Below are 20,214 nucleotides of genomic sequence, written 5' to 3'. Positions count from 1 at the left end.
TATTTGAAGAGAATTGCAAATAGTTTTGGCATGTTTCGTGTTTGGTCTTCCTTTAACTTGGCTACAAGCAAAGCATATTTTCGTTCCCAAAACAAAGCATTCTGGAATTTAGCCAAATATTTCGGATAGCTACAGAAAACTAAAAAATCCCTTAAAACACCCAACGTTTTTTTTTTGTTTGTTTTCATGTTCTACAAATGTGAACAGAGAAACATACGGAAACAATGTACGAATGAATTGCTATGACTTTAAAAACATTTCAGTTAACAATGCTGGGAATAAGGTGATACATCGAGGAATATTATTCAGTACAAGGACAAATTCAAAAAACAACGCAAATAAAACAGCGAGTTATGTACAAGCTTAATGGAACTTTCTATGCTAATGAGAATTTGAGAATTCTCATTAGCACCACATTCAAAAAATTAAGAATGTGGCTCCTTAGTTCAGTCAGTATAAACCGTACCAGCAGAAGGAAAGATGTGAGTTCGAATCCAGTATCTCCGATTCTTAGTCCTTATAAGGACTGGCTTAAAGGGGCGAAGCAAGAATGCTTTTCATATTCTCCGTTATCTGTAGAGGACAGTGTAGGGATAAGGTGTTCTTGAGCTATTAAATCTCTGATCATGGCAAGAGGGTAACAGCAATAGCCGAGCCTCAGTTAGAACTTCATTGGCTACAGCATTGCCATCCATTACCCTCCAAGGGTATTAATTAATCACCGCATCTCACGGTCGATTTAGTTCATACCAGTATCTCCGATTAAAGTCTTTAAAAGGACTAGCTTAAAGGGGCGAAGGACAGTTTAATATATATATATATATATATTAATTAACATTAACATTTAACATTTCTGGCTAGATGGGTGAAGCAAAATTGCTTTTCATATTCCCCTCTGTCTTGTAATGGAAGAACTTTGGATGGAGTGTTTGCGAGCTATATGCTAGCACATTGAGGGCAGTGAAGTTAGTTGCGTTCAGCTGAACTTAAAATAGATTTTGGTGTTTTATATTTGTTGATTTCTTCTTCATTATATTCCGAGGCTTCCTTGATTAACGGGTTTGGATGGTTACTTGCCTTGGTAAAGAACTTCTCAGCTAGATTTATGAGAAAGGAAGAAATATAAGGGATATTAACTTCTCTATGGATCTGGGTGTTTCTTATGAACCAGGGGGCATCCAAAATCATCCTCAGGCACTTATTCTGTAATCTCTGAAGTTTTAGAATGTTTGAATTTGCGGTGTGGCTCCAAGCTGGGGATGCGTAAATGATAACCGGTCGAATTACCATCTTGTAAATTGTTATTTTTGTTTGCATGTCCAGTTTACTTTGTCTGTTGATCATAGGGTAGAGCTGTGCTAAGACGTTGGATGTCTTTGAGGTAATGTAACTAATATGTTTGTTGAATAGGAGTTTACTATCAAGAATCACTCCAAGATATTTAACTTCAGTCTGCCATGGAATCTTTACTCCCAATAAATAAATATCCTCCATGGTATGGATTTTCTTTCTAGTAAACAGTATGGCTGAGCTTTTCTGGGGGTTAACTTGGATCCTTCAGTCTGCCATCCACTTTTCTAAAGTGTGTATGCTATTTTGTAGTCTTTTAGTTGCCAGTTTTGGGCTCAGTGATCTTGCCATCAGTGCAGTATCATCTGCATATAATACAGTGAATGTTGTTCTTGGGTTCAGAGGGATATCTGCTACATAGATTGAAAACAGCAGAGGTGCCAGAAGAGATCCTTGAGGTACGCCTGCCGAGATCCTGCGTCTGGTCGAAACCATTTCGCCTACCCTGACCTGCATGTATCTGTCTTTCAGGTAAGAATGTATTACCTTTATTAGCCTGACTGGAAAATTAAATTTTATCAGTTTGTAGAGAAGACCTTGATGCCATACTTTATCAAACGCCTTCTCTGCGTCGATGAAGATGGCAGCTGTATTGAGTTTCCAGTTGAAACCTTTAGTAATGATTTCTACCAGCCGGTGCATTTGTTGGGCTGTACTATGGGCCCTACGGAAGCCGAACTGTTCGTTAGGCAAAATTCTTACTTATCTGTTTCTGCTTGGAATCTTGAGAAGACCACTTTCTCTGTTACCTTTCCGAGGCTGGATAATAGGCTTATGGGTCTGTAGCTTTCAGGAAGGTGAGCATTTTTTCCTGGCTTCTTCAGTGGTATGATTGTGGCTATTTTCCATGTAGAAGGGAAATGCTGGAATCTAAAGATGGCATTTGTAATGTTGACGAGATGGACTATGGCCTTTCTTGGAAGTAGTTTTACTATTCTGTTAGTTATGCCATCCGGTCCTGGAGCTTTTTTATTGTTTAGATGGGAGATGATATTTATCATATCTGTTGGATTTGTAGGAGTGATTTGTTCTGAGTTGACAGTGTTCTGTTTTAAGGTTGACCTAACATGACGATGAATCTTGTACATAAGGTTGATATTTAAATTAGTATACGATGGGTTGCACTGAGATTCTAGGTTATCTACTAGTGTTTCGGCTTTCTCTTCATCTTTGTGAACTGTCCCTTTCTTGGTTTGGATAGGGGGGTATGAGTTGCTTTTTTGGTGCGGATTGCTCTTAAGAATTTCCATACAGAATGATCTTCAGTATTGATGTTAGCCAATTTGGTTTCCCATTGATGGTTTCTGTGTTTCTGAAGAGCTTCTCGGACCTGCCTGTTTAGATTGTTCAATACTTTTTTATCTTGTGGGGCTCTGGTATCCCTTCCTGGCTTTATTTTTTGCTCTGATTAGGTCCATGATTTCTTCAGGGATACGGTTAGTTGGGTTGAAGACAGTGGATTGTCTGACTGATTCAATTGCTTTTCTTTAGTCCTTATAAGGACTGGCTTAAAGGGGCGAAGCAAGAATACTTTTCATCTTCCCCGTTATCTGTAGAGGACAGTGTAGGGATAAGGTGTTATTGAGCTATTAAAGCTCTAATCATTGCAGGAGGGTAACAGCAATAGCCGAGCCTCAGTTAAAACTTCATTGGCGATGTGTAAGTAAAAGCCAACTCTAAAAATTCGGACGATCCCTAGGCCACTTAATCGTGGGCGAAAGACCGTCCATCTCAGCGGTGGCTCCACTCAATGATGGCCTTCCACCCACACACCACCACCGAGCAGAACCGCTCATATTCCGAAGAAAATCATTCACCGACAAAGCCCCTCAGCGGGCAGTGCCGGAGAATACTTTCTTCGGAGACTCAAATTGCTCCCGTAAGGCAAAAACCTTAAGAGAGCGAACTCAAAACTCTCGAATCTCTGCGTCCAATGGGGTAACAGCAACAGCCGAGCCTCAGTTAAAACTTCATTGGCTACAGCATTGCCATCTATTACCCACCAAGTGTATTGGATTGAATGAATCAATTTTTAATTCAATTGCTTATAGTCCTTATAAGGACTGGCTTAAAGGGGCGAAGCAAGAATGCTTTTCATATTCCCCGTTATCTGTAGAGGACTGTGTAGGGATAAGGTGTTATTGAGCAATTAAGGCTCTGATCATGGCAGGAGGGTAACAGCAATAGCGGAGCCTCAGTTAGAACTTCATTGGCTACGGCATTGCCATCCGTTACCCTCCAATGGTATTGGATTGAATGAATCAATCACCGACTATGTAAGTAAATAAAGGTGAAATCTCAAAAATACGGACGATCCCTAAGCCACTCCATAGTGGGCGAAACACCGTCCTAATCTCAGCGTTGGTTCCACTCAGTGACGGGCTCCCCGACCACTGAGCAGAACCGCTCAAATTCCGAGGAAAATAATTCACCGACAAAGCCCCTCAGCGGGCCGCGCCGGAGAACACTTTCCCCGGAGACTCAAAGTGCTCCCTTAGGGCAAAACCTAAGAGAGCAAACTCATTTACCCAGGATAACAGCAACAGCCGAACCTCAGTTAAACTTCATTGGTTCAGCATTGCCATCCGTTACCCTATATGGGCATCTCATATAAAATCAATCACCGTATGTGTAAGTAAAGGTGATATCTCAAAAATATCGGACGATCTCTAGGCCACTCATTCGTGGGCGAAAGACCGTCCAAATCTCAGCGTTGGTTCTACTCAGTGAAACTCGACTACCGAGTAGAACCGCTCATTCCGAAGAAAATAATTTAATTCACTGGCAAGTACCCCTCAGCGGGCGGTGCCGGAGAACACTTTCCTCGGTAACTCAATTGCTCCCTTAGGGCAAAACCTAAGAGAGCGAACTCATTTACCCAGGATAACAGCAACAGCCGAACCTCAGTTAAACTTCATTGGTTCAGCATTGCCATCCGTTACCCTACATGTATATGTATATGTATGGGCATCTCATATAAAATCAATCACCGTAATGTGTAAGTAAAGGTGATATCTCAAAAATATCGGACGATCTCTAGGCCACTCATTCGTGGGCGAAAGATCGTCCAAATCTCAGCGTTGGTTCTACTCAGTGAACCTCGAGTACCGAGCAGAACCGCTCATTCCGAAGAAAATAATTCACCGGCACGTACCCCTCAGCGGGCCGCGACGGAGAACACTTTCCCCGGTAACTCAAAGTGCTCCCTTAGGTCAAAACCTAAGAGAGCGAACTCATTTACCCAGGATAACAGCAACAGCCGAACCTCAGTTAAGCTTCATTGGTTCAGCATTGCCATCCGTTACCCTATATGGGCATCTCATATAAAATAAAATCAATCACCGACTATGTAAGTAAAGGTGAAATCTCAAAAATACGGACGATCTCTAGGCCACTCCATAGTGGGCGAAAGACCGTCCTAATCTCAGCGTTGGTTCCACTCAGTGACGGGCTCCCCGACCACTGAGCAGAACCGCTCAAATTCCGAGGAAAATAATTCACCGACACAGCCCCTCAGCGGGCCGTGCCGGAGAACACCCTCCCCGGAGACTCAAAGTGCTCCCTTAAGGCAAAAACCTTAAGAGAGCGAACTCAAAAACTCGTCGCCCAAGGGGGTAACAGCAACAGCTGAACCTCAGTTAAACTTCATTGGTACAGCATTGCATTGTTGCCATCCGTTACCCCCAAGGGCATTAATGAATCAATCACCGTATGTGTAAGTAAAGGTGATATCTCAAAAATATCGGACGATCTCTAGGCCACTCATTCGTGGGCGAAAGACCGTCCAAATCTCAGCGTTGGTTCTACTCAGTGAAACTCGAGTACCGAGCAGAACCGCTCATTCCGAAGAAAATAATTCACCGGCACGTACCCCTCAGCGGGCCGCGACGGAGAACACTTTCCCCGGTAATTCAAAGTGCTCCCTTAGGTCAAAACCTAGAGCGAACTCATTAACCCAGGATAACAGCAACAGCCGAACCTCAGTTAAACTTCATTGGTTCAGCATTGCCATCCGTTACCCTACATGGGCATCTCATATAAAATCAATCACCGTAATGTGTAAGTAAAGGTGATATCTCAAAAATATCGGACGATCTCTAGGCCACTCATTCGTGGGCGAAAGACCGTCCAAATCTCAGCGTTGGTTCTACTCAGTGAAACTCGAGTACCGAGCAGAACCGCTCATTCCGAAGAAAATAATTCACCGGCACGTACCCCTCAGCGGGCCGCGACGGAGAACACTTTCCCCGGTAACTCAAAGTGCTCCCTTAGGTCAAAACCTAAGAGAGCAAACTCATTAACCCAGGATAACAGCAACAGCCGAACCTCAGTTAAACTTCACTGGTTCAGCATTGCCATCCGTTACCCTATATGGGCATCTCATATAAAATCAATCACCGTAATGTGTAAGTAAAGGTGATATCTCAAAAATATATCGGACGATCTCTAGGCCACTCATTCGTGGGCGAAAGACCGTCCAAATCTCAGCGTTGGTTCTACTCAGTGAACCTCGAGTACCGAGCAGAACCGCTCATTCCGAAGAAAATAATTCATAATTCACCGGCACGTACCCCTCAGCGGGCCGTGCCGGAGAACACTTTCCCCGGTAACTCAAAGTGCTCCCTTAGGTCAAAACCTAAGAGAGCGAACTCATTTACCCAGGATAACAGCAACAGCCGAACCTCAGTTAAGCTTCATTGGTTCAGCATTGCCATCCGTTACCCTATATGTATGTATGGGCATCTCATATAAAATCAATCACCGCATCTCAGGGTCGATTGATCCATCCAATCTGGAATTCCAATTCAATTGCTTTCTGAATTTGTAAGTTTAAATTTATTAATATTAATAATATTTTTAGGTGTATTACAATTTCCCAAAAATTTAATTTTACTTTCATTAATTTTTCAAATAAAAAAAAGATTTAATTATTTGTTATATATGCATCAAGTTTATAAATGTATTTATATGTTTAAATATATATGAGATCTATAAAAAAATTAAACAGTAAATAGCCGAGTTCTGATCATTGAAAGTTATTAAAAGCTTAATGACGACGATGTTCATTTGTTTACACGTCATGAAATAGCAAAACACTGAATACGTCACGTCATAAAGAGAAATCCACGATAATTCACAGTATTAAGACATAATCTTTTAATTAATTCGTTAAAAAAGGTGGAACTGATGAACTGGGTTTTGCCTTCGGTTTTCTGCACTTCTGAAGAAAGAAAGAAAAAAAAAAAAGAGTACTCACTAGGACTTATCGATGGCGTGAGCAAGTATGGAGTGGAGTACCTAATTAATCATGTTCTCAAATTATAATCCCAAGTTAGTCCCTTTATAGAGAAGCGTTGCTACAGACGCACGCTATGCCCTCATTAACTAAAGTAACCCCGCACGAGCAACAGTTTACAGTTAATGAATTTCTGGCATTAGCATTTAATTATTATGAATTCGGGTTAATTTGTCTTTCGCCTCTTTCGTTGCTTGCTAATTCCCTTTTTCAAAGTAAAACTGCAACCAGCAAACAGCCGTTTTAGAAAATAGCATAAACACACGGTTTGCTCATTTCAGGTGTGCACGCGCCCATCTTGGCAGAAGACAGGGACCATTGGCGCATGCGCATTGCATTATAGTAGGATTAAAATGCGCATGTGGCACGCGAATAAGCCACTTCTTGTCAAGATGGAATTGTCAATTTTGAAAAACTCCCAAAAGCTTAAAAAAAAACAAGTGCTATTTTATTTGTGCGGTATTCCGAAGATAAAGATAAGTATTGGAACAGCACTATATTTTGATGACGTGTATGTGGGCTTTACTTTACCACTAGTTTGTGATCATATCAATCAGGTACCTTGGAGCATTATTGTTTAGTGCAGTCTACCTATACTTGGCCATGCTGATCTGTCCCAGTTCGTCCTAAAAGGCCGAACATAGAGACCATCAAACCCATGGGTATCAGCAGAGGCGCACCAGTAGTGTCCGGCGCCTGTGTGCAAACTTTAGTTGGCGCCCTATCCGCCACCCCCCCCCCCAATAAAAAAAAAAAAACACTTAAAAAAAACGTTTTTTTTTTTTAGTATTTCCTCTTTGGCGCCTTTACTATTCTGGCGTCTGTGTGCGTCGCACACATTGCACATATGGCCAGCGTGCCCCTGGGTATCAGCTGTGGTACAGTGTGCACTATCGTGTTGAACCATAAATAGATCTCTTCTTCTTGTACATTACATACAAAGGTCCGTGTCGCCCATCAAACTTCAGTTTGATTGATACGTTCCGATATCTTTTTCACTCAGACAGACCATTCTGGTCGGAAAAGATGTAGCATGATTTGTTCGATATAACAGACTTCCAACGATCCGTGAACCACTTACGATGATCTTTAAACCAGTGTAGTCTGCTCTTGATTGGTTTATGTGTATATGTCCTTTTATACAAACTAAGAACCGTTGAGATGTTTATGTAGGGTCCTATTATGTTGAGCTTTTTTAGGATGGAACTCCTCATTTGATTTTTTGTACACCGAACCGTCTTTTAGTTCCTTGTTAAGCCCTCCGTGCGCTTCTTGGCAGGAGGTTATCACCTCCACATTATCATTCATTAGGTTCAGTTTCGGATGTAGTGTTTTTAACAGTATCACGAGCTGTAGACCACTAATGTCGACAGGTATCATAACACCTTTTTTTTTTTTTTTTTTTTTGGAACTCTCCCAACATTTAAAAGTCGACTCCTTCATTTTTGCTTTAATATACCAGTATAGGCCACGTGTGTGGACAAAAATATACACAGTGTTTACTTCTAAAATATGGGTGTCCTAATACTTATTTCAATATAGTGTACATAACCTGGCTCTTTATTTTGGTAAAGGATACGATACCATGCCATAGCTGCTTTTATGGTTCCACTGAAGTGGACAAATTCTTATTAGCCTTCTGTCGATGATTTATTATATATTCTATATACATAAAAAGATAAGCCGAAATTTGAAACGTTTTTTGTCTCTTCATTGTTTTGAAACGTCCAACAATGTGTTTGCCTTCATGAGACAACAATGTGTTTGTCTCATGTCTCGAGTCATCAGAATTGAAGGAGAACCGGCTTACCATCCCGGAACTCGGAAGATTGGGCGCCGGGTGGGGATCCCCCCCCCCTAGTTAGTCTATAAAAAATCCTGCCTGAATCTGTGGTTTATCAAAAGATATCAGACGAATCGTCTTTTAGGATTACGGGAAAACATTTTACTGATTAGAATAAATGGACTCGAGAGCCGTATATGGCCCAGGAAGTTTGTCGATTGTTGCCTTAGCTAATAGTAAACCTTTCAGTTTAATATAATGAAATGCAGTTTAGTTTACAAGAATGGAAAGCCTAAATATTGAATCTGAAAGGTCTTTAATCTCGAAGAAGGTATTTGAAATGATTACCGACAGGAAAATTCTTCATACGATGGTTGTACCAGGATACTACCGAATTATCTACGGAGATGACAGCGTTGCCATGAAGAAAACGTTAGTGTCTGTATAATACTATAGTTTCGTTTGTTTGTTAGTTGCCTAAGACGCATGTGGAGAGCTGTGCGTTCTGGTTTCAATGACAACAGCGGATTCTGCTCGCTTCTTCCTGGCGGCACGGGAACACCGAGTCATCAAGAACGAAATAGGCGAACATCTGGATATACAGACGGCGTTTATAAGAACAAATTTAGCGCATTACGAGGGCAACAAAAACTAGCATGAAGAAAACAATGTATTATCTCATAAATATATATATATATATATGGAAAAAAAAAACTGCATATTTTACGAGACGTAGATGAGAATTCAGAACCCAAAGTACGGTTGTCATCAAAACAATTCCTCTTTTATATTTGCTTTAAGATGATTTTTTTTTGTGTGTGTGCGTGTGTTTTACTAGACAACAAATCGCGAAAGCGAGAGAAAGAAAGAGATTTCAGTTTATTTTCACTCTTCAGTCTTTTACGAATAAAGAATGCTCTTTCAAGAATGGACAAGGAATCAGGCTTTAGATAAGTAGACGTTTTTACGAATACTTTTAAAAAAATGACAAAATACTGTTCTTAAGCAGTAAGAGTTGAATGGAAAGAAAGTGGACGGTTTTTATTTCACTTTGTTTTGTATTTGAAGAAAGGGGGGTGTACAAAAACGTTTCTCTTTATAGTAACAGCAGATTTCGCAGAGCAATATTCTAAAGAATCTTTTAAGAAAATAGTAAGCATTCATTCTCTCCCTGAAAACATCTACAACAGAAACACGCTATCATTCAAAAAGCCAATTCCGACTTCTAGCAATCATCAATTACTGGAAGGGTGAAATGTAGTTTTCTATCTCGTATATATCCCTGAAAAGAAGCAGGGGGGGAAAAAAAAAGGACAACCAGTCTGATAAACGACTAGCGAGCACTTCCTCTTAAAAACATCGTAATACAATACAGGATAGGATTAGACGAAAAGACAAACTTGTTCTCTCCCCTCCTCCTTTTGGTCTTCTTTTGTTTAGAAAAGAAGCGACTAAAGATAACGAGTAACAAAAAAAAAAAAAAAAAAAAAAGGGAAAACAGCAACAAAAAATATGTATGAAAATATTTCTTTAAGATTTCACAATTGAATAAAAATTGCCCGGTTTAAAACACGAGATGAATTATTTATTGAATAAAGAGTTAGAATTCATTAAATAATAAATATTTATGCAGTATTGTGCACAGTAAAAGAAATACAGTACGTTTTAGAGCGGTTTTTTTCCAGTTTTCTATTGCTTCTACAGTTTGAATTGTTATTAATAGCAAACAGCATAACGTAGCGTACTCCAACTGATGACGTAACAGTGAGAAAAAAAAAATCGCAAATGTAAATTTCTTCTGCAACAGCACGCGCTCGCAAGTAGAAAAAAATCCACAACAAGCATGAGAAATAAAAAAAAATAATGACGTAACAATCACAGCGAACAGCTGAAATGTACATTACATTACATTGCAAAGTACAGCAATTTGGGATTACAGAAATCCATTTTCGACTGGGTTATCTAGCAAGTATACTCTGCGCATTGATAGCGAGATTAAGCATCTCTCTTAATTCGTTGTGACCAAAAGGTCGCTCCCGATTTCAATTTTAGACCAATCGCTACTTCCGAAGAGATTTAAATTTCGCTGATGGACACTAAATGTAGATAACAGATAACAACACGCGCACTTCGCGGATTGCCCTAACACTCAAATCCCTAGCGGAAGACGGTGTAATCAGCATTTTCCAAAATGCTTCAACGATTCTGTCAGCAATCATTTGAGATTTACTAAAGCGTCGAGACTTCGGCTCCCCCCCCCCCCCTCAATTCCTAATAATTAGCTATAACGATTCCAGACCTCAGAACGCTGCTTGTGTCTGCATCCCCCCCCCCCACCCATCAGACACGTAATTCAGCCACTTAAGCACGCTTGTCCTGACAAACACTACTTACCTTGCTCGGCCTCACAATGCCCGACTTCCGCAATTCATCTACGGAGCTTCTCCGGAAACTTCATCTTTCAAAAGGCGATTGTCTCAACGATTCCGTATTAATACATCTAGCGCAGTTAATACATCCAGTGAAGGGCGACGACGGGACGCGGGGGGGGGGGGTTACCAGCTGCCGTATTATCAAAGACTCTTACGGTCTGTAATGAGAAATCCCAGCTAGGCCTAATAGAAATGGGATGAACTAATGAAAATTGTGTAAGGCTATAATCGCAATAAGATGGACGTCTCCATCTCTCACCCCCCCCCCACTCTCATCTTGGCCTTTCCCCCCCTCATCCTTTTCGGCAACCACTGGATAAGTGGGAGGGTTAGAGAGACATATTAGTAAGAAGGCGTCCGAGCAATGTTGCGCTAATTCCTTCTTCCTGGATCGATTGATCTTGGGTATTTCGTATGTTATGTTCTTGCAAGTAAATGCCAAAGAGTCTCGAGTCTGTTACCTAGCAACAAGTAACATGTTGGGTGCACATATGAAATCTCGAATCCGTTTGTTTTCTGCGTGATTTTCTCCTTGATCATCCTACTCTAATAATAATGTACTTCTAACCGGAAGTACTTAGAGTAGCTATATCCGGTTGCGGTTTCCGTAAAAAATAATCATTGCTGTTGATAAGGAAATCAAAGGGTTAAGGATTATCTTTTTTTTTTTCTTTCTTAATTTGGTTTCTTCAAATTAAAAACAAACGAGCATAGATTGTAGACATTATGCATGAGGGGTGGCGCGAGACGAATGTTTGTTTGTTTGAGGATATGACGTTAGATTTATATGATAATCAAATTTACAGTGCGGTCTACACTATTGTTTTGAATAATTTCAATACGACATTCGTTCAATTATTATCCTGAAAAAAAAAACAAATAAATACATTCTAAAAAGTATATACTTCATAAAAAAATACATTTAAGTGATACGCAAAAAAAAATGAGCCACCTATTGGCGAAACAAGAGATTACCTGTAATTAGTAGTGGATATTTCATGATGTTAATTTAAATAATTACTACTATTGTTGTGACCGCTACTGTTATGGTGTGTGTGTGGCGCGCATTTCCCCCTCAATTTAGTGGTTGACGGGGTAGCAATGTTATTTTACTAGGGAATTATTATAGAACAAGGTAGTTTCTCGTTGCCGCCCAATAGTATTCTATATCTGTAGTGTGTGTTCAAAGGCTGGTTTGACTGTGTTAAGAAACGAAGAGCTCAGTCAGTATTGATATAGACGAAGTAGGGGTTTTTCCACCCAGAAACTCGGGTTTTTCGTCCCCCAGTACAAGCAAACCGGTCCCGTGAACACACACGGATTACAGTCAGGAATACTTAGGACCCCGTCAGCTATGTTAGTCCTGAGCCCGGGTAAAATTATAAGGGATTGAGATGGTGCCGTACCTCCCCGTAAGAGGCTCACGCTCCACCCCCGTTGAAAGACGTTTGCTTTTATATTTGATTCGGTTCAGTGATTTATTTGACAAAGAATTTAATGGATTATCCCTCCCCCCTCCAAAGAAACACGTTCATTTCCATACTTGTTTTTAAAAGGTGCCAGTTGAACCCGAAGTTAATGTTTTGAGTTCAAAAATAGCCCCACGTCTATGACGTCACAGGAACATGATCAAATGTGATGGCGACTCTTAACAACTTATCCTCCGTCGCACGTCCATGCGCACCATCGGTCATCGTCTTCTGCTAGTCGTGTCCAAATATGATTAATAAAGCAAAGGTCATACTGCCTATGGACGTCACTATTGTGTGGCATCACTTCCGGAAGATATCAAAGCATTAAATGACAGACGAAGAAACATAAAAAAATAAAATAAAATAAAATGTATGAGTAACCCTCAAGTTCTTGACCGGAACAAGGAACCTGGAAAGGGGGGGGGGGGAGGTAGAGGAAATGAGAGGAAGGGGGTTTGAGTACACATGTGATGTCGCGTGCAAACACTCCCGGACCTGATCGGTCGGAAACTTGAGGCGCGCTAGCAAGCTGCTGTTCATGGCAAGTTCATTGACAGCATTTCCAGGCGAATGAATCAGCTACATCGACTTGAAATCCCTCTCTTAAATTTTACCTTTATTGACACGAAAGCCAAACACTTACAATGTCTGAAGGTGTGGCAAAATTCCAAATAAAAACTTTTAAATTAAAAAAGGTCCTTAAGATTTAAAACAACCAAAAAAAAAAAAAAACAGCTTTTACACCAGGTTTGTTTTAGTAGCATTTTACTTATTTTGTGAAATATTGGATGACGTCATAGCGTTAATTTCCATTAGCCATTTAGAAATGTACAATGACATGACGCCATAGGTACGTGAAAAGTAATAAGAGCTCTCATTGTTGACTATGCCATTAGATTCCTTCAGTTACCATGGTTATTCACGCGCGGGTAGCATGTAAGCGTGATAATATCGTATTGTTGATTATGAGAAATGGAAATTCACGCGGTTGCCATGGAAATTAATACGGATACCACGCGTATCGGGACAGAAATCAACCGCGAAACCTACATGTGATCATGAATAGCGCCAATTGTTTCTTTATTACCACAACGTCTGTCAAATGAACTTCAAAACATACAAAAAAAAAGTCTGTATTATCTGCAGTTTTGGAGGGTTTTTTTTTTCTAAAAAACTAACTGCAATACCAAAATACCGCCTTTACAGTGGGCCGATATATCGATTGCAGATTCTAGTATCATTACAAGAAATAAAAGTTAATCGGTTTTAAAACAAACTTAAAAAAAAAAAACTTTTATTTCCCTTTGTAACTGCTATTTTCTTATCAACATTAATCGTTAGTGACAGTCGTGTTTCCGAGCGAAAACACACCCGCATCTACACACACACACACACACACACACACGAAAACAAACAGGACTTCCGTCTCAATGTTCGCACAAACTCCTTAATTTCCCTTGTCGTGTCGACTAAGGGGGAAGCCAGGGGGGAGAAAGAGTTTTTCGCTTGTGCCCACTTTATACCCCGAACTTTTCCACTCGGCTGATGCCGCTATCGCCAAGAGGCAGTTGGGGGGGATCGATGGTCACTCGCTTTGTTGCCGAGCCTCTGCGAACACAATAAACTGTCACATGTTTAATGTATGGGGGGGTTCTTCATCACCTTTAACTGCGTCCAGTCCGGAGAGAGGATCATTCTAATGGTGGAGACGTGGATGTGGATAAACAAGTACAGTGGAGAGCGTGGATATGTCGCCTTATTTTTATATATATATTTTTTTTAACCTGATGCTTCTTGACACATTCTAACTGATAAGTTTATCCTCCTAGGGAGGTGGAAAGGGGATTCGAAAAGCGTCTGATTTATTGGAAAACGTTCCCATGATGTCCTCGGTTAGCATTTTATCTTTCGCGCACCGCTGATTTTGATTTGTCCCCGGAGGGACGCGCGAGCATCGAAGTCTTGCTCATTTCGGGGTCGTATTGTGTCCTTTACGTGATAGAACGAAGCCGGTTTATCAAACGGATGCGATGGAACTGATTGTATAAGTTACGAAGCCTAATACAGTAGTTGGAAGCGAATTATTTAGAACACCCTTTGGAATTAAATAAATAAATAAAAAATTCAGGTGAGACAATCTTTAACACAGATATCTATAGTTATACCCCCCCCCAAAAAAAAAAAACTTTTTCCATAAAAAAAAATTAATTACTGAAAAACCTGCTACCAATACTGAAAAACACAACACTAATTCATGTTTTTGAGTATGCACCTCTCACTAGCTATTGTACCGGAAGTCGCATAACTCAAAAAGACTCGTCCCACCCATGCAGGCAGGCGACATGCTTACTTTCCTACTTAAGCAGACCGTTCCGCAGCAGGGGGGGGGGGGGGTATTCGCCTTATTCTATGAAGGCAAACAGACGTGGGTGGTGGTGAGTTTTGTGTTCTAGTAGGACTTCTACATTCCTGAACTTACTTTAACCAAATATTGTACCGATATTCGACTATATCAATGACGTTACCAAATTTTATCGAGGCGCCCTCTGGTAGGGTGGTGAGTATCGCGCTAGGTAGGTACCAGAATTTGGCAATCTGTGATTTCTGTTGTAAAGGAATTTTTCGCTTGTATGGCCGTTTTCCTTTGTCTCTGTAAGTCATCCCAACCTCATACAAGGTTAACAGTTTTTTTTTTTTTCTCTCCCGTCCGGAAACTCAGGATTTTCATCCCGCATACAGGCAAATCGACCAGAGAACACACGCAATTAAAAGGAAATTTTCTATTAGTTGGCGGTAGATGGCGCAGTATGTAGAGTGACTTAGTCGGTAAATTGAGGATTCAGTAGTCCCCCTTCCCCCCTATACCCCAAAACATGCACACCAAAATATAACAATTATGAGATTTTACATGGACTAGATTTAGTCGATTTTATTTTGGAGCGCATGCGTGGTTGTTATCGGCAACTGCACAAAGCAAAAAGCTTCAATTCTCAGAACAATAACAAACGAAATAAAAAATTAAAAAAAAGTCAATTATAAAAAGAAAAAAAAAACAGTCAATTTCACTATTGCAGCCAATTTAGCATCGAAACCAGACCAAATAAAATAGCATGCGCAGTCGTATTAATTTTAAAATAATAGATGCGATATCGTCAGACAATTCTATAAAGATCCGTACAATAAAATATTACAATGTATTTAAAGCATTGTAATATTTTATTGCAATGCTATAATAAGCTATCCATGATGCGATTCACAGCGGAGAGTGAAGTTAAAATTCCTATGTACAATTACACATGTTAAGCAGAGGGGGAGAGGGGATGGTAAGGGACGCTCAGACACCATTCGTAGCGGACGGAGACCTTTTGCCAGAGTTATCACAAGCCGTCAAATTCAGAAAGCCAGTTCGTTGCTTCCTAACAAATGCCTACCGGTGAATCAGGACTCTGGTGAAAGGCTATGATCACACACACACACACACACACACACACACACACACACACACACACCGCGGATGAAAGTCAAGTCCGCGGTCCATGGGGCGTCTGGTTGAGGTCGTAAAACTACTTTGTAGAAGGTTATGTGAAGCGAGGTTTTTCACCTATGCCTGAGGCAAGCAGGAAATAAAACCGCTTGCACAGTACTTTTCGCATTTAAATGATTGTACTAGGCGACCCGGACGTCAATAATGAGTTTTAGGATTAGATCAATTTCGAAAAGTGATTTCGATCAGTGTTTGTTTATGTCATTTCAATTAGTGGCTGATTGTTGCTTTCATTTTATTTTGAATTTTTTTCTAGTTGCTAATAGCAACACACGAGTCCAAAGTGAAATTGACTAAATCTAATGAAGCTGCAGCATGATTCACTGCGTATGTCTACAAGTAAAAGAAAAAAAAAAATGCCGCTTCCACATTGTTGTTAAATACGCTGAAATATAAACTTCATTGTTAAAAATTGGCAAGGTTTCCTGGTAAGCAGCAGCATACCCTCCATTACCAGTAGTATGTTCGCGCGACTGATTGCGGTCAGGGTCATGCGATCTGGTGCATTGCATCTTTTAGAATAACAAATTTGTGTTAATAGTGGAGAAAGTCGATTTTAAGTTAGCATTAGCAATGCGTGTGAGTACATGCAGAGCAGCTATAAAAATCTAAAAATATAAACTACGGTAACAATAAAAGTCTGCAGCTATGCAGAGAAGCACGCTTTGAAGGGGACAAGCGTGTATTTGATTATCTTTATTTCACTTGCTAAGAATCAAATGAGACGGCTAATCCCTATCAAACGCAAATTTTTGGATTATATATGTATATCCGGTATAGGACTAGCAAATACAATCATTAAAAGATATTCCTCCCTGGTGCATTCTCACAAACCCCCTTGAACTTAGCAAGGTTAGAAGACCCTTCAACACCATACTTGACAACCTAAGTTTATCCTTTACTTCTACCTCATAATTCACACTTAATTCTTTCCGTAGAAGGTCTGCGGACATAATGATGGCCCTTAGGGTGAGGTCTTTGTCCTCGCTTCTTAAAAGCATGCAATACGTGCAAATATTTTACGATAATGATGTGTGCTAAGAAGTTGAGAGATCTTGTAATTCTTATTTGTTTAACAAGAGAAGGAAGTCGATGTATTTTACGCCAAGGTAGTGACCGAATCGTGCCGAAAGCCATATGTGACCACTTAACGTGATTCCAGATGGTTCAGGCTATGTAAAAATATTTCAAATGAGAAATTAAATTTGATTGGACCATAATTTGTTTAAGACAACTATATATATTAATGAACCCAATACAAAGAACGTATGAACGTATATAAAAGAAGTGGAAAAGTAATTTAATTTGACATTTTGATAATTTATTTATTTATTAATAAAATTGAAAATAATATTAATAAAATATAACTACACCCACTCGTTTCGAATATAAGCAAAATATATTAAAACTCGTCAATAATCTACAATTTATGGGGCAATGCTGTAGCAAATGAAGTTCTAACTGACGCTCGGCTATTGCTGTTACCCTCCTGCCATGATCAGAGCTTTAATAGCTCAATAACACCTTATTCCTACACTGTCCTCTACAGATAACGGGGAATATGAAAAGCATTCTTGCCTTCGCCCCTTTAAGCCAGTCCTTATAAGGACTACAATTTATGGTTAATCGACCGTGAGATGCGGTGATTAATACCCCTGGAGGGTAATGGATGGCAGTGCTGTAGCCAACGAAGTTTTAACTGAGGCTCGGCTATTGCCGTTACCCAGCAATGACCAGAGCTTTTAGCTCAATAATACCCCATTCACATAGATTTTCTTCATTCAGATGACGGGATAAAGATTCAAGGACTCAGTCCATCTCCCTGTTCTTTTAAGAACTACAATTTGTAATAACATCGGTATCCCATCACTATATGAAATATTATGTCACAACTATACTATTTACTTGCAATAATATTATAGTAATTGATACTACTAGCAGTTAGATTTTAAATTTAAGATTTAGATAAGGTTTCTGTTTTATTTATAGTTGATTCTATTTTATTCAACAAATCGCATGCTGAATGGATCCATACAGGATAACAAAATAGATGTCTTTATAATACGCAGATAAACCCGAATTCAATACAAAAGACAAAGAAATAGAGAAATCACGTGATTTCTCTATTTCTTTGTCTTTTGTATTGAAAATAACGTGATTTTCTCCATAGGAAAAAAGCTTCTAAAAATTATTCATTAAAAAAACGAACGAAAACTGAATTAAGTGAAAAATGACAGCTGCACTGTTCTTTTTTCTTTATTCATAAATATTTATCTTTCATAAAACTCCCAATTCGAGAAACTCACAAGTTTTCGAGTACACGATGGCACGCGCTCACCAGCGCGTTTCAGCTCGAGAAAAAAAAATAAAATAAAATAAAGTTCGCAGTCAGTGAAAGAAACATTTTCTCTTTCACGTTGTCTATTTCATGTGAAATAATTTTGCTTCTCCTGAAATATACGAATTTTAGCGCGCGGCAAGTAAGCACGTGTTTAGACGAATAAAACACGTGCTATAGTTTGCACAGAGTAGAAAATATCTGGCCTAGTTTTGAATATAATCAATTAAATTAGCCATAAACTTAATGTAGATTAAAATTTTAAGCACAAAATTGACATGCGTTGATTTCGTTATTTTCAACAGATTCAAAAAAAAAAAAAACCTACCAAGCGAATACTTTCAAGTTTTTGTTGTTGTTTTCATAGAACGATAATAAGTTTTACTTACGGCTTGCCGCACAGATGAACACAGCGCAGAAAACAAGTAACCGAGAGTAGTTCATCGTACAGTTATTCCTCATCAGCGCTCTACTCTTTTCTGTTTGTCTCTTTCCTCTCCATCAAGGTGATAGCCTCTCGCCAGTTACAACCTTTATAGCTAGGAAACTACACACACAACATACATGCCGATGACGTAAGGCTTCGATGGTACGTGATTCAGCAGCGACCTCATGTGTCGAGTGGTGGTGTTTTCAGCAAATATAAGACAGAAGAGCAAGTGGTTACTGGAAATAAGCATCGCATTAATAGGGACATTCTTGGGAATGAAAAAAAAAAAAAAGTATTGGTTTCAAATGCATTACAAGATTATTTTTTTTAAAATCTTTCTGACTTAAGTTTAAATTATAAATTAATTTTAAATCGAAGTATTTCGTTCGTTTGTTTTTTTTTTCAAACATGAAATCGAATTTAAAATTAAAAATAAAATATTTAAACAGCTTAAAAATTGAAAAAAAATTAAAATTTCTATAAATAAAAAATATTAAAAATAAAAAAGAAAATAGAATAATCATAATCAACTGACAAGTAATGTATTGATTAAATGGGTTATGTGATTTTACTAGCTATATACTGTGTTACACCAGGCGATGAAAATCATCTCTTAGCATGGATTAACACTGAATTTTGTTAAAATTAAATAAAATTGAAATTATTTGTTTTTTTATGATGAAATTTTTAAACGAACAGCATTTAGAGTTAAGTATAAAGTAATGACATCGCGTTATTAGTAGTAATGCTAGAAATTTTGTCATTTTGATTTTATTTTAGATTGGTATACTGGCATATCATTACCTTTATATATTATTATGTTATATTAATACAATTTTCAAACTTATTACTTTTCAAAAGTATCTTATATAATTATATTAGTTAATAAAATTTTCGATAAGTATTCTAGCTGCTGAATGCAGCTTGCATGTAGCAAGCATAAAGAAATAGGCTAGGTGACAAGTATAAACTGGTTTTTGGAGTACGGGATGAGCCCAATCCTAGGAAAATGATTGCATTTCGTTGGTAATTATCATCTCCGGTCGATAAAAGGAAGAAGAAAGGAGAAAGATGAGACTGACCAAGTGGTGTTTGTCTCTCTCTCTCTCCGTGTGTGTGTGTGTGTGGGTGGGTGGGTGTACAAAAATGGTCTCCAGATATTTCTGGATCAGGCTTCGACTGAATTAAAATATATACTTTAAATAATGCTTAAAAAATTCGCTTTAAATTAGGGGTCCAGAATTTTTACTTACTTTTTACTTTTTTTTTTTGCATAATACAGTGAAATTGATATCAGCATTTTGCCTATAATGCTAATATTTCATTATAATTAACCACAATAGATGGTACTTAAAAGAAAAAAAAAAGTAATATATCGAAAAGTACATTATTGTAAAGAAATAGTTTACGATAATGCTTGTAGTTTACATAAATTACAAGCCAGAAAACAACAAATCCATATTTCATTATAATTAACTACAATAGGTGGCACTTAAAAAAAATAAAAATAAAACAAAAGAAAGAAAGAAATCAGTAATATATTGAAAACTACATTATCGTAAAGAAATA

At 38.7% G+C, this 20,214-nt stretch overlaps 1 protein-coding gene across 6 annotated transcripts in view; it reads right to left on the bottom strand.

Moving 5' to 3' along the window:
* LOC150096090 (kielin/chordin-like protein) overlaps positions 1–18,726 on the bottom strand; it is a 649,251-nt gene extending 630,525 nt beyond the window's left edge. For all 6 annotated transcript variants that reach the window (XM_090408779.1, XM_090408780.1, XM_090408782.1 and 3 more), the window contains exon 1: positions 18,605–18,726. In XM_090408779.1, coding sequence (XP_090264905.1) covers positions 18,605–18,677 — 73 coding nt within the window. In that variant the 5' untranslated portion in view covers positions 18,678–18,726. The remainder of the gene's footprint in view (positions 1–18,604) is intronic.
* Positions 18,727–20,214: the final 1,488 nt, after the last annotated feature.

The sequence above is a fragment of the Typopeltis vanoorti genome, chromosome 19 (assembly GCF_054136105.1).
Source record: "Typopeltis vanoorti isolate ZY-2024b chromosome 19, IOZ_Tvanoo_1.0, whole genome shotgun sequence".
NCBI lineage: Eukaryota > Metazoa > Arthropoda > Arachnida > Uropygi > Thelyphonidae > Typopeltis > Typopeltis vanoorti.
This window is presented reverse-complemented; position numbering and strand designations above follow the sequence as displayed.